Genomic DNA, 15541 nt, shown 5'->3' with positions numbered 1-15541 from the left:
TACAATATGATATAATACAATACATTATAAAACGATGGGCAACAACTATTCAAACAAGCTGTTAGTAAACAAGGAATAATCATTTTTGCTAGAGACATACCCTTTAGACAATAAGGATTCACATAACTTGGCAAACCGCTGCCTAGAGGCTTGCTTCAAGCCATAAAGGGATTTTCTATGTTTGCAGACTAAGGTAGAGGAATGAGAGGTAGAGGATGTTGCCAGGAGGGATATGCATATAAACTTACTCATGCAAGTCACCATGCAAGAATGCATTATTGACATATAATTGCAATTGAAAAAAGGTCCAACCCTTTTTGGAGGCAATGGAGAGAAGGCATTTAATGGCAGTGATCTTAATAACTGGAGAAAATGTCTCAGTATAGCCCACACCCTCTTTCTAGGAATCTCTCCTTATCACTAACCTAGCTTTGTATCTCTCAATGGTGCTCTGCTTAACTTTATACACTCATTTGCAAGGTATAGCCTTCTTACCCGGAGGAAGAGGAACTATGCCCCAAGTCCTATTTGTATCAAGGCGTGAAACTCCTTCAACATAGCCTCTCGCCAAGCAGTATCAGAGGCAGCTTGTTGGTAAAACTGAGGCTCTAGTATATGAATCCCAGCAGAAGTGATATTAGAAGAAGGAGCAACATGAGAGCAAACATAATCTTGAAGATAAGAAGGTGGGTTGGAAGTTCTGAGAGACTTTCTAAGAGGAGGATCAAAAGGTGATACTGGTAAGGGTGTGGATAAATGAGAAACAGGTGAAGGAGTAGGTGACAAAGGAAAAGGAGAAGCAGAAACAAGTGGAGAAGGAATTAGAACATAAATAGACAATGAAGGGGATGGTTGAGAGGGGGCAGATGGTAGAAACTCTATAAAATTTGAGCAAGAAGGAGAAGATAAAATAGGAGAAGGGGAGGAGAAGAATGATATGGAAAGACAGTCTCATGAAAAATGACATCTCTGGAATAAGGAATAGAGTAAGATGAAAGATTGAGAAGTTTGTATCCCTTTTACCCTAAGGGATACCCAAAAAACACAAGCAGTTGCCCTAGGTTGAAGTTTGGTTCTACCCTGCTTAGGAAGAGTAGCAAAACATAGGCAAGCAAAACACTTTAAATGATCATAGGATGAGGGGGAGCCATGTAATTTTTCAAAGGAACAAATATTCTGTAAAACTGAAGAGGGAAAATGATTAATCAGATACGTAGCAGTTAACACACAATCACCCCAATATTTCAAAGGAAGCTTAGGCTGATACAATAGAGCCCTAGAGGTCTCAAACAGGTGTTTGTGTTTCCTCTCAATCACTCCATTTTATTGAGGGATGTGAGGGACTATAGTTTGACGTAATATGCCAGACTGAGAAAAAAAAGAGGAAGCTTCAGAGTTGCTACCCAACTCATATGCATTATTAGATTTTATGGTTTGAATGGAAGAATCAAAATGATTCTTAACCATGAGAACAAAACCTTTAATAATGAATAAGGCATTACTCTTGCAAGAGAGAAGGTGTGTCCACGTAACTCTAGTATAGTCATCTACAATGGTGAGGAAATAACTAAAATTATTGTAGGTTTTAACATAGTATGGTCCCCAGAGATCAATATGTATAAGCTGGAAAGGTACACCAGTTTTTATGGTACTATCTGAAAAGGGTAACCTTTGTTGTCTTGCCAAAGGGCATACAGAACAAATAAAATATTGTTTGGATGAAAGTTTATTCTTCAGAAAAGGAATAGACAACATTCCATTATAAGGCATGTGACCCATTTTTTGATGCAAAAAAACAGCAATTTTGTTCATATCAACAGAATGTACAATGTTGTTAGAACAAGAAATATCATTGCATGAAAGAGAACTATTTACAAGGGGAATATGAGAAGATACTGAAAGGGAAGGAGATGGAGAAGGAGATGTATGAGCCTGAGAATGATGAATGTAAAGTCTATTTGCAGTTCTATCAATTGTCAGTAGCCTCTTCAGAGAAGGGCCTTACAGAGTACAACAACATTTGGTAAAAAGAGCAGAAGAACATTGAATTTGATCTGAGTAATTAGCTAATAGAAATAATGTTAAACTGGAAAGATGGTACAATCAAGACATCGGGTAAAGTAATATCAGAGTTCAAAAACAAGGAACCAGACGAGACTACTTTTGCTTTGTAACCATTAGGAAGAGTGACAAGTTTAACCATTACGAAAAGTGACAAGTTTAGGAAAAGGTAGAGGAGAAACAGTAGAAAGTTGTTTATGAGATGTGATGTGGTTAATTGCCCCTGAATCTAAAATCTAAGGATCACTTTTGAACTAGGATAAGCAACACAAAAGAGTTCCTACAGCAGCAACAACAGGACTACTCAACATACCTGCAAAGTTTGCAGAACTAGATGCACTGGCAGAAGAGGCTTGTCCAACTTGACTCAAATGGACTTGTTGGAATAAGGACATGAGATGCTGGTATTGTTCTTTACTAAACCCATGGGGATTGACTTCAGCAGGTTTGGATGTACAACATTTAGGTTTGGAATTCTCAGTTTGGACACAAGATGTTGAACTCTTGCCCCTGGTAAACTTGAAGTCAGATGGATACCCATGCAACTTGTAATATTTTTCAATTGTGTGTCCCAGTTTCTTACAGTACTTGCACGAAACTCCTCAGGAAAATTTCTTAGGATCAAAACTCACACGTGGATTGTAATGTCTATTGTTGGTGGTGTTATAAGTGGACACAACAAAGGATATGGAATAGGCCTTACTTACTTTAGGATATGGAGATATCATCAGTATGGTACTCTTAGCCTTAGAGTAGGAGTCATTGAGACCACTAAGAATTGGAAAAGTTTTTTATCTTCAGGGAATTTAGGTAGTGCTCCACACGAATAGACAAATCCTACATAAGCTGTGTGAAGCTCATCCCACTAGCTTCTCAGTTTAGTAAAGTAGAACTCAATGTCGGAAGATTCTTGTGAGATAGAATTAATTTTCTTATTTATTTGAATGTACTTAGACCCATTAGATTCCCCAAACCTTTAGTTGATGTTAGTCCAAATTTCTTTGGAAGTATTAAAACCCAACACACTCATCGCAATGTCTCGCGACAAAGAGTTAGTAATCCAGGCAATTACTATGTACACTCCCAAAAAGGATAGTAAAGGGAATCAGGTGTTGGCTGAAAAACCTTACCATTGATCAATCCAAGCATATTTTTGGCGAAAACCGAAATTAACATGCTTTTACTCCAAGTTACAAAGCCACTTCCACTGAATGGAAAAAATACCAATTGAGTACCAGGACTGTCTGACGGGTGAACGTAAAATGGATAAGACGGAGGAATAGAAATCATCAAAACCGTCGCTGTTAGAAGTCCCACTCGTTTGACCAGACGAGTTGTTAGTCACACTCCCTATATCAGAACTAATTCACACACACACACAAAAAAACTCAATGTAGGCACTCAAGGAAAAAGGGAAAGAGATGACAAGCCGAAGAAGTAAAAAGCTTCAATACCACCAGCAATACCAGCAAACCCAGATAGTAGCATCCAATCACAGTGAAATAGAATAAAAACACCATAAATTAACTAGGAACAACTGCAAAAGAACAAAATCAGCAGAAATCGGGAAATCACTAGAACAGAAAATCTAGAATTGTTGGGCGCCGAGAACTCCAATAAAATCATTCAAGGGTAACATCGGAATGAAGAGCTGGTTGATAACAAGGAATTTTAGCCTATTTTATGCTCCCTTTTGTTTAGGTTTTAAATTAAAAATGTGTACAAGTATTCGCGAAAGCTAACTTATTGTGCTTGTTCGCAGTGTTTGGTCAAAAAGTTGCAAGAAAGTCATAACCACCTTATAAAGGAGTGAAACCTGCATAAGTTCAAAGCTGAGCCAAAAGCGCTGACAGCGAAGAAATAGTGCAGTCGCGGAAGGTCCACCGCTGAGGCATTCTTAGTTACGCTCTCAGCGGACTTGAGGTTCAGAGACAGCAATTTTGGCTCAATAGACACCACTGCCCGCGGTGAAATTGCACGGCAACGGAATTAATTGACGCGGCAGCGGTCCATAGTCCGCTGAGGGCGAAATGTAGAATCAGAGGACTGGAGAATTGAGCTCAAATGAAGAGCGCGGTCCGTGGACATATTTCACGGCCGCGGTTGAAGACTACGCTGAGGCGGTTACTTTTCCGCTCCCAGCGGAATCAAGTCCAGACCAAGCTCAAGAGAGAAACTACGCGGTTCGCGCTTGCTTTTGCGCTGCCTCAGAAGTCCCAGCGCTGAGGCGCTCAATTTTACGCTGTCAGCGGAATCTCCGTAGGGGCAATTTTGTCCGAAAAATTCAGCTGTGTATAAAGAGTTCTTTTTCAGATTTTTAGGGTATCTGTTATTTTGTGGAGCACGTGAACATCCGCTTTTTGCTTTTTAGAGTAATTTTAGAGCATTGTTAACTATTAATCTTAGATTTTACTTTTGTAATTACTTTTTATGGCTTATATTTCATATTCTCGTTTGATTTCTTCCTTGATTATGAGTAGCTAAACCCATTAGCTAGGGTTGTGGCCCAACCCTAGTGTGGGTATTTAGTGGTCTTCAATTTTAGGGTTTAATTGTTTATGGGTTAGTGATATTTAGCTTGTTTCATGCTTTAATTGTTGAATTGGTGGTTGCAAACACTGATTCGTGCCTATTTGACTTAGACTCTTCTTGAGAAAGAGAGACTAAGTCTAGGAAATTCAGGCTAACAAGGAATTGGGGTGCATTCAAGAGATTGATAGCCCCAATTAAAGGGTTAAACCTAGAGATAGTAATACCCGACTTGAGCCAATTGCTTGCATTGTTGAACACCCAATTGGGCTTGAGAAAGCCAATTAGGGCAAAGTCACTCAAACTACTGAGAGGTATAGAGTGAGTAATTATGTGCAATGGTTATATCATGATCCCAATTATAACAAGTTTGCCCTAAGTTTTACACCCCGTTAGATACTCACCTAGGTGTAAGTCACTTCCCTAGTGCCTTTTTACCAATTGAGAAAACCCTTACGAGAAAATACCGTACTTAGATTATTTTCATCTTTCATTAGTGTTAAAAGTAGGATAGATACCAAACAAAGCATGATTGAAAGTGCAATTAAGAACAACGCACATAGCTAGATTAGATAGAAACCCAATTCCAAACTAATATTAGCTCTACGTGAAAATCGATCCCGACCCCTCGGGTAAAAGCTGCATCGACCATTCTTGATATTTTATAGTGGTATAGGGTTGGAACCGATCACTGGTCGAGAATTACATGATTTAGAACTCTGATACCATGATAACATCATAAAATCGAAAGAATTTGGGACATGAAATTGGGTGAGAATCCCAAATTGTGAAGAACGAAGAGAGATATTATTTGATTTTGTGTAATCAGAAAAATGAACCATGCGGCACCTTTTGTATAAAATATCCCAATATGTATTTACAATATAAAGTCATTTGAAAATCCTATAAAGGACTCGTTAAACCCAGCCGTAACAAATCAAGTCTCTGAAAGATTGACTTGTGCCTGATCTGTAGATTGGGCTTGGACTGTTGTATTTCTATCGGGAGAAATTCAAAAATAGCCAGATTTACCACTGGTCGTTGAAAAATAGCCAAGTTTCAAAAGTCATCGAAATTTAGTCACTTTAAATCTGAGCGAAAACACTGTTCAAAATCCGGAAAAATACGCCCACAAATTTTACGGGAGTTCCAGCAAAATTTACGGGAGTTCCAACAAGTATAATTGTCCAGTATAATATACTGGAGTTTGGAGCACTGGTGCTCCAGTCTCCCGCAAATCTTACAGGAGTTAGCAAAGTATACCGGTCCAGCATAATATGCTGGAGTTCGTACACAAATGCACCAGAACTCCCGTATATTATACTGGACCGGTCCCTGTTGCAGTAAAATAGTAGCTATATTTTATTGACTTAATAAACGCTGGCTATTTTTCATTGACCAGTGTGAAAACTGACTATACCATGATATTTTAGCATTTCTATCACTAGGTCCGGTTCCCCTTGAAGGCAGCGTGTATTCTTGTTACTTTTCTTCTTCTTCTTCTTTTTTTTTTAAAAAAAAAGAGAAATCTTTACTAACTAAGAAATAAAAGAACGGTGAAGTTTCAAAAGAAACGAAGAAACCTCCGTACAAGCTAATTCCTTCAGAAAACTTTTTCCTTTTTTATAAAGAAAACACAAATTCAAATCAAATCAAATTTAAAGGAAAAGGCATCGTTCCTTTAAATAAAACACAAAGGTATGTTTCCTTTTCCTTCACAATTAAATTCCCCCAAATTAAACAAATTTATGGTTTTGCCTTTCTGTCCCAGTTGTTGATCATCTCCGCCTCTGTTGCTCTGGTGTATATCCATTCTTCTTTCTTCTTTTCTGTTTTTTTTATGTTTCCCTCTTATATTTTATATTTGTTTAACAATTCATACAAAATCTGATTTTTAATTTGTGCTTCCCAAAATTTTGATATATCTTGAAGATCTTAGTTTTGAACTTGACAACTATATTGACTATGTGCGAGAAATGGATAATGTATTCTCTAACTTGAAAGGGCTTGGCGATTTCTCGAAGACATCGGTTAAAACAAATATTCACAAAAAATGGAGACTTGTTTATTTGCTTGTGAAGCTACTTTTGATTTTTCCTGTGGCTACTGCAAAAGTTGAAAGGACTTTTTCAATCAATGAAATTTATTAAAAATAACTTGCGAAGCAGGATTGGTGATGACTTTTTGAATTATGATTGTTTAGTTTGTTATATTGACGATGAAGTATTTGAAATTATACCTAATGATGCGATCATTGATCGTTTCAAAACATGATAAGTCACCAAGTGCTATATAAATGGTAATGTTTATATTCATATATTGCATTTGTGTGGTTCATTATTTTTTAAATATATATTAAATATCGATACTCATTCTTTAATCAACTTGTTATTGTATATTAATTTTAGGTCATGGTCTTATCTTAAAATTTAGAACCCATACACTTCAAATCTTAACTCTGCCTCTATTCGTAGCTTTTTCGAATGGCTTCCCTTGCCTATCAGATATGAACGGTTTTGTTGCCAAACTGATAGTTTTTTTTTTTTTGTAATAATTAACAAAAATATCAATGTTTCTTAATCAGAACTTCAGCCTGTAATTTGGAGCTCTTGTAGTTTATGGCCCCGCGAAAATCATAAAAGTCGCATCATAAAGATGCTTAAAATGAGTTTGATTCTATTCCAACACTTCAATATATCTCCATCTGAGTACTTTTAGAAAGAAATGGATTAAAGGTGGATGCATCTCTTGGATCCCCAATGAAATAGAAAAAACTAGGTGGAATGGCTAGTTTTTGATCCGGCAATCAAAACGTAGCTACCGTTCTAAATATTATTAGAAAGTAACCACTTTTAACGCAAAAATTATTCAAAATATCCCTAACTAAAATATGGAACAATCACAGCTAGAGCTGTCAAAACGGGCCAGCCCAGGTCGGCCTAGCCCAAGCCTCGTGGGCTTTTAAATTTGGCGAGCTAGGCCGGCCCGGCCCGCCATACGAATGGGCCTTAAAATGGCCAGCCCAACCCAGCCCTAAGAGGGCCGCGGGCTAGGGCGGGCCGTCCCTCTCTAAATCCTTAAATATTTTTTAGTGACATGGTCGATTAATCATGTAAACAACTTCTATTTGTATAGAGCGTACAAAAATGTTGATATTTGATGATGAATCTCGTAATTGAAATGCAAATTCTTTATATCACTTGCTCTTCTTTTTTAAAGTTACATGAATATTTTCTTAATACTTCTTTTTTATTTTCCTCAGATTCAGTGATTATTTTAATAAGTCTATATGCTGAGGTTTTTTAATGTAGGATTAACATCATTTGTTGATTTCATCATTATAGTCCATAAAATTTTTAAAATTCTTGAAATTTGCTAATGGTCAATTTTATTTTTGTGCGTGTATTTTAAACTGATCTTTATTTATACTGAAGAGTAGTTTAAATATTAATAATATATTAAAGTAATCCAATTATCTATACTGAAGAGTAGTTTAAATATTAATAATATATTAAAGTAATCCAAACTGATCATTGGTCACTTAAAGTAATATTTCTTTTGAGGAAAGATTTTATTGGCTACCTAAGACTTTTCGAGTTCGTTATTATATGCTAGTTGATATGGAAAGGTAAATGAGCAATTTAGGGTTGGGGAATGGGAATTATAGTTAATAGTTTTTTTACTTTTTACTTTTTTTAAATATTAAATATTTAATAGTAATTAATTTAAATTAAATTAATTTTTGGCCCACGGGCCGGCCCTAGCCTAGCCTCGGTCAAGCCTCAAGGGCCAGTGGGCTAACTTGGGCCGGGCTTATATAAGCCTCAGTTTTATAGGGATTTTTACCTTCCTATACCATATACGAAACCTTATTACCCTCAATGTTTAAGGTTTGTGTTAATTACATTTCAGTATACCAAATTACCATTTATATACCATAATTCAAATTAGGGATATAATTAAGGGTGCATTTATATTAGGCGCTATAATTAAGGGTGCAATTATTTTCTGACCCTTCAGCCGTAACTTAAAAAAGTTATGAATTTCTTTCTTTGCTTCTTCTTCCTATTTGTCGTGTCCGGCTAATGCAAATCACAACAAATGAAACAAATTACCTAATTTTGCTTGCTTTCGCTGAGATTCAAATATTGGTATTCGAAGTTTTTGTGTATTTTATTTTTTATAATGATGGTAAGTTACACCTTTGAATGAGAATGACTTCATCACAGGTCTGTGCATTCTATAGTTTTGTCTTCTACTTCCAAGAACTACACTCAGATCTATAGTTAATTTTCATAAACAAAACATACCTTCTTTTGTAGATAAATTGTAGAAAAATTATAGAAAAATTAAAAAAATTGTAGATAAATTGTAGACTGTTTTTTGCAGAAGATTTTGTAGAAGCTTTAGTCGTTTTGGATTTGTGAAAACAGAAAACAATGCATCTACAATCAGAATACAAATAATCTACAATTTATCTACAAGATATCTACAAACTGGATACATTGAATTTTAATATCCCAATTCCCATTTCAATTGTAGCATTATTGGCATTTTCGACATAATTGTAGAAGATTTGTAGAAGTTTTAGTCTTCCCAATCTACAATTTATCTACAATTTCTGGACATATGTCTTCTTCTTCTTCTTCTTCTTCTTCTTCTTCTTCTTCTTCTTCTTCTTCTTCTTCTTCTTCTTCTTCTTCTTCTTCTTNCCCACTGAATTCACAGTGTTTCCTTAAGGAATTTAATTCCCTCCTAGTACCCAAGGTTATGGATTATTTCCTCCCAGGATAGAACGAATTACACACTGGTGTAGTGGTACTTCAAACCCCAGTGTTTCAGCGAACACAAAGTTCGGTAGCAAATCACACTTACTGTTGCTTTGTTTGATGTTTAAACTATGCAGAAGAAGGAGGAGAAATTCAAAAAATCGTAGTGAAATTCTGAGCAGAATAGTATTGTATTTATAGCCAAAGTTGGGCTGAAATCTGAAGAGGTGCAACTCTTCAGAATGGCTGTTTATGCAAAACGGCCACAGCATAAATGCCATTACATAAATGGCCATTTACTCAACAATAAAGAGGAAAAATTGAAGGGTAGTTAATTTTCTGTTACAAAAACAGAAAACTGAAATTTGGATAACTGAATTGGATTTAATATTAATATTTATTTTAATATTAATATTCTGTTATTAAAACAGATATTTAATAACATTTCTGTTAATATTTTACAATAACAAATAAATTTGGTCCAAAAAATTAATCAATCAATTGACCAAATCCGAAGCCGAAGCCGAAGCCGAAGTCGAGCCGAGCGAGCGACGACGACGACGGCGCGAGTCTTGCCTTCTTCTCAACTCTTTAAGAGCTAGAAGAAGAGCAATTAGTTATATACCCATAAAAAACCTCTTCATTTTTCAATATGGGACAATGTCCATTTGCCAAGGGGGAAACTTAAAATTTTACTCAAAAATTTCATTTTCCTCCATTTCCCGTTCACCCTCTTTTATGTATTTAATATATTAAATAAAAAAACCCAACAAACGTATCACAAGCAACTATCCATCGACTCCCCCAGAGTGATTTATAATAGGGTGTTAGATTGGACATAATTAAGATACTCATTAAGGTTATATATCATTTTAGTGATAATGGAAAATATTAAGGTTATAATTATAATTTTAGGTTTTGTGCACTAGTGATGTAAATAAAATTTACACTATATGTGTCATTTAACTTTTTATAGCAAGTTCGCACTCTTCTTTTTCCAAATTACCATATAAAACTGAATATGAATAATAATCTATTATTGTTGGTCACATTTACTTGATGGGGTAGAAAATTAATTACCTACCAGAAATGCACATATCTTAAACTCTATAATTATGAAATAAATTTAATAGAGAAAACATTATACCAAAACTTTAATATTTAATGAATTTGAGACATCTAAAATTGCAAAGTTTTATAAAGTACTATTATTAATGTAATTACATCAAACATTTTACAACATATTGAAATGAAATGTTAGTTATATACAAAATGAATCTCACTATGAACATTTATTTCAATCAAAGCCTAAGATTAACATTAGCAGCACCTTTAATATATGGGATTTTTCATTCATATACACTATTGAAAACTTTATTACCCTAAATGTTCATGTTTAGTAAATTACCCTCCCTACACAAGTTTTGTTTACAAAATATATACATTCCACCTAAAAGGCTCCAAATCCATTATTAGTGCCTTTAATTAAGGGAGGATTGTCAACCTAAAAACTACTAATTGCTAGAGGTCAAACCTAATTCATAGTAAAGAGAATAAAGACCAATACCCCTTAAACTCCTCCTTGCCAAGTGTTCACTTCGGCCTTTCTCATTTTTTCTTCACCTTTCTTTGTTTTGCTCCCTTCATTGGCCACACCCGAATATATGCTCGTGAACTCATTCCAAAACCAATATTAAATGTGTTTCTTCTTCAATTCTCACTATCCAACAGAAAAAAAAACGAACAGAGAGGAAAGTTTGCAGAAATGGATCGTTCATTATTCTCTGTATTCTCATCTTCTTCTACAATCCTATTCCTTACAGTTCTCCATGTTCTGTTCATGCATGCACATTCAACAACACACTGGCAAGACATTGAAGTCTTGAAACAGCTGAAAAATAGCGTCGACCCCTTACTAATTTAGTTGCAGATGATTCTTTTCTCTCAATTGACACATTTTGACCAATTGAAGATGGTTATGTGGTAAAGGAGGTAAACGTTCAATTGGTGTTGGACAGTAAATTCTGGTAATATTTGTTTGTGGCTTTTTGGTTTCTTCTATTTGGAGGTTCTGATTTTTTATAGAGCTTTGATCTAATCTTTGTTGCTGGGGTTTAGGAGGAGGAAGGGGAGTAGAAATTTGACCTTTACGAAATCTGACATGACCGGTTCTGTTTTTGTCAAGTAAAGAAAAGAACTTTTTGAATTTGTTAATAGCAACATCAGCTACGACTGTGTAATCAACAGATACAGAGGGGTTTTGATGTAATCTTTGTTGTTGTTGTTGGTTTTGATGAGATTGAGAAAGCAAACGGATTAATTTCATACAACTAATTATATATTATACAACTTATCTACAACTTTCACACATTATTTCTACTCAGTTAAATACAACTACAATAACATACAACTTAAATACAAATTTTATACAATATGTCTTTTGTATATTGTGTATCTGATTTATACACAGTAAAAATAAATTTCATACAACTAATTATATATTATACTACTTATCTACAACTTATCTACAATTTTCATACATTATTTCCACTCAGTTATATACAACTACAATATCATACAACTTAAAAATATTTTTTATACAATGTTGTTCAACTTTCATACAATAGTTAAATAAATAAAAGAAAAATATATAAACAACAGAATACAGTTTTTCTACAATTTTACAGTTTTTGCAGTATAATGTATGTCATGTCTTCTTCTTCTTCTTCTTCTTCTTCTTCTCTCTTCTTCTTCTTCTTCTTCTTCTTCTTCTTCTTCGAGTTTCGATCTGAAATTCAGTCAAAACCAAGTCTAATATTCACCACAGCCCCTCAAAATTGAGATATAAACTCCAAACCATATTCCCGATTATTTTCAACAACACCCAATCCAAACAAATAATGATTTTTGAAAAACCAAATTTGAATTCAAAACTTTCAAGCTTTTTAATGGCTATCAATGGTGGAAAATATATGGAAGAACATATGAAGATGAAGATGAAGATGAAGAACAGAAATCTCCTTTCCGTTTCAAAATTACGCAGCTTCGAGATCTCGTTTCCGTTTCAAATTTTGAATTTAATGTGGAATAAATCAATCCCAGATTCTGTGGCTGATTTTTCGCGCACTAAAAATGGAAGATTCTGCCTAAATAACGAATGGTATATAAATTGTAGATAAACTGTGGACTGGGCGGGTAATATACATACTATGCACATATTTGGTAATAAGGTTTCATATATGGTATAGTTAGGAAAAAATCCCAGTTTTAAATGGGCGCAAAAGATCCTAGCCCAACCCTACCTAAGTAGCAGGCTGGGTTGGGCTGGCCTCACGGGCCAAGCCCATTTTAACGGCTCTAATCACAGCATATGATATTCGAGTTCGAAACTTTAACAGACATATACTGGACATATGGTAGAGTTCGAAAAGTTTCAAGATTTTAAAGCTCCACGAACTATTAAAGCTCTTCTTTTGTGAAAAAGGATTATTTAATTTATCCATCGCACTTCTTTTGTACTCACTTTTGTACTCAAGGATAATTTTATGGAGTTTCGTTTGCAAGATAAAACTCTATATGATTATGTTTGTCACAATTTAAAATCCATTAAAGATCGGATGGTAACAATAAATAATTAATTTGGTACTCATTTTAATATTTTTGAAATCATAGTTTTCCTTCAATTAACTAGTAGAAGATGTAAATTACAAAGTAAATAATAATATTTTTTTACAAATCACAATACTGAATAACCCAAAATCTTCCCAAAATCCGGTGTCACAAGTGCATGAGCATCAACTAGGAAATAAAATGAAATACAATATTTATCCGGAATACAAATTTGGACAGGAAAGAAAATATAAGTACTCTGAGGGAGACTCTGTTGGCTGCGGTTCGTAATATGGAATGCAGCTCACCTAAGTCCTCGCATTAGCCATGCCGCTGCGCCCACAAGACCATTAAATATATATGTGTTGTGCAGCAAGTATAGTATGAATACGTAAACAACACGTACCCAGTAAGTATCCAGTCTAACCTCGAAGAAGTAGTGACGAAGGGTCGACTGTGTCACTTACTATGGACTATAAATAAAATGCCAATGCTATAATTTAAATATGGGTTATATAGAACGGATGTAAGCTCAATATTATGAAGTAAGTAAGCAATTATTTTATAATTAAGAAATCTCCAAATTTATTCCTCATCATTTAACAATTTATCTCAGGCCAATAAGGCAAAATAATTTATCATAAATTCCAAAGCAATCAACTCAATCATGCGCAAATCATGCCGAGGTCGTACGGCACGATCCAACATATAAATATAAATTGTGCACTACCGAGGGTCGAACGGCACGAACCATAGATGCATCTATTAAATCCGCCGAGGCGTTCGGCTCGCTCCACAAAAAGATAAACACATTCAAACAATCAAATCAAGAATTTATTAAGGGGCAATTATTCAAAAAAATGCCAAATTCTCATTTAACGGTCAAGAAAATGAATTTATCCTTTAAAAATTCCTTTACCAAGTTCAATGTGATTTAAGCAATCAAGTTAACAAGAAGGTTGCAAACATCGCAAGTATAGCATGATTCGGATCCTAGACTACCCGGAGTTAAGCATAATAGTAGGTATGCACGGACTCTCGTCACTTCATGCGTACGTAGCCCCCCACAAATAGAAGCACATATTGAATTATTTCACCTATAGGGTTAATTCCCTCTTACAAGGTTAGAAAGGAGACTTACCTCGCTTCGAAGTTCCTTAGCCGGCTCTCAAGCCTTTCAAACAACTCAAATCGATGCCCAACGATCCAAAACTAGCCAATAAATGAGAAAGTCCATAAATATATACTCCAATACTCATTATAATCCTATTTACTACAATTTCCAACTCCGTTCGAAAAGTCGATAAAAATCACCCTCGGGCCCACATGCCCGGATTCCAAAAAATTTCAAAGATAAACTAAACCTATAACCTCACGAACTCAAATATATAATTTATTTCAAATTCCATCTCCAATTTCGTGGTCAAAACCCAAAAATACCAATTTTTAGCTTTTCTACCAAAAATCCCATTTTCTACAAACTTCATGTTTAAATCCTTATACAAACCATTTATTTAACTTATAAAGATGGGAATAACTTACCTTGACATAGATGATGAAAACCCCCACTTGAAGCTCTCCAAAAATCGTCCAACCAAGAGACAATGGAAGAAAATGGGCCAAATCCCCATTTTAAAGAAACTTCACTGCCCAACCGTCTTGTGTACCTGTGGAACAGTAGCCGCACCTACGGCATCACAGGTGCGAGCCCAGTCCGCTACTGCACCTCACAACCCACATGGCTCAATAGAGATTACATGAAATAGCCTACGCCGAAATAACATCCAACGTCCGAATACTCTTCCATAAATAACGCTATGCTTAAATGAACACATCCGGCCTGATATAGAGCCCACATTCACACTTAGATCCATCCACGGACCTCCAGCCTATTCTGACTGTGCTGCACTGGGCTATAACCTTTCAAGGATCCACAGTAACCCTTTTATCCCATGACACACAAGAACAGCTGTCCAATCCAGAACAAACGTCCACAGTCCACAACCAAATGAACCGAGCGCCCTTCGGGCATAAGTTCTCAAATTAGCGATAGTACCACAATCTCCATACTTGGTTCCAATCTTCAATAAATCAAGTGACTACGTATCACACTTATACAATCTTCCCATGGAACACGCTCCCACGACCTTCCGCACCAAGTAACAAGTCTGCACATCCATACCATCGGTCATACTAATGTTGTAAAGCACATAAAAAATCCGCAATTATTACGCAAAGCCTCTTACATAGGACACCGATCTCATGTGATGCTAAAGACAATACCAGCTTACTCTAACCATCTGAATCCTTTTTCCTGCTCATCCGAGCTGGTGACATTCTTGTCAACACCAAACTGCAACCTTGATCCTCAACTTCCAAATCTCATGCTACTCACTGCAATTAATCATGCCAATACGCAAGAATACAAGAATTTCATCATACCTCCTGAACCACTAATAGGGTAAACACTTCATCATATAGAAACCTTTTACTTAGCTCATTTCAAGAGAATCATTTCAACACGTTACTGAATTACCATAACCGCAGAAAATACCAACCTCAAGAAGTGGTCT

The 15541-nt window shown here is 35.5% G+C and overlaps 1 protein-coding gene across 1 annotated transcript in view; it reads right to left on the bottom strand.

Moving 5' to 3' along the window:
• The window catches only part of LOC109228109 (transcription factor TCP24-like), a 29555-nt gene continuing 14524 nt past the window's right edge, over positions 511–15541 (bottom strand). Inside the window, exons 3-4 of the mRNA XM_019393285.1 lie at positions 2375–2606; positions 511–878 (exon numbers count right to left, since the gene is read on the bottom strand). Coding sequence (XP_019248830.1) covers positions 511–878; positions 2375–2606 — 600 coding nt within the window. The remainder of the gene's footprint in view (positions 879–2374; positions 2607–15541) is intronic.

Source organism: Nicotiana attenuata, chromosome 6 (assembly GCF_001879085.1).
Source record: "Nicotiana attenuata strain UT chromosome 6, NIATTr2, whole genome shotgun sequence".
Classification (NCBI taxonomy): Eukaryota; Viridiplantae; Streptophyta; class Magnoliopsida; order Solanales; family Solanaceae; genus Nicotiana; species Nicotiana attenuata.
The sequence above is the reverse complement of the archived record's forward strand: the minus strand, read 5'-3'. Positions and strand labels throughout refer to the sequence as shown.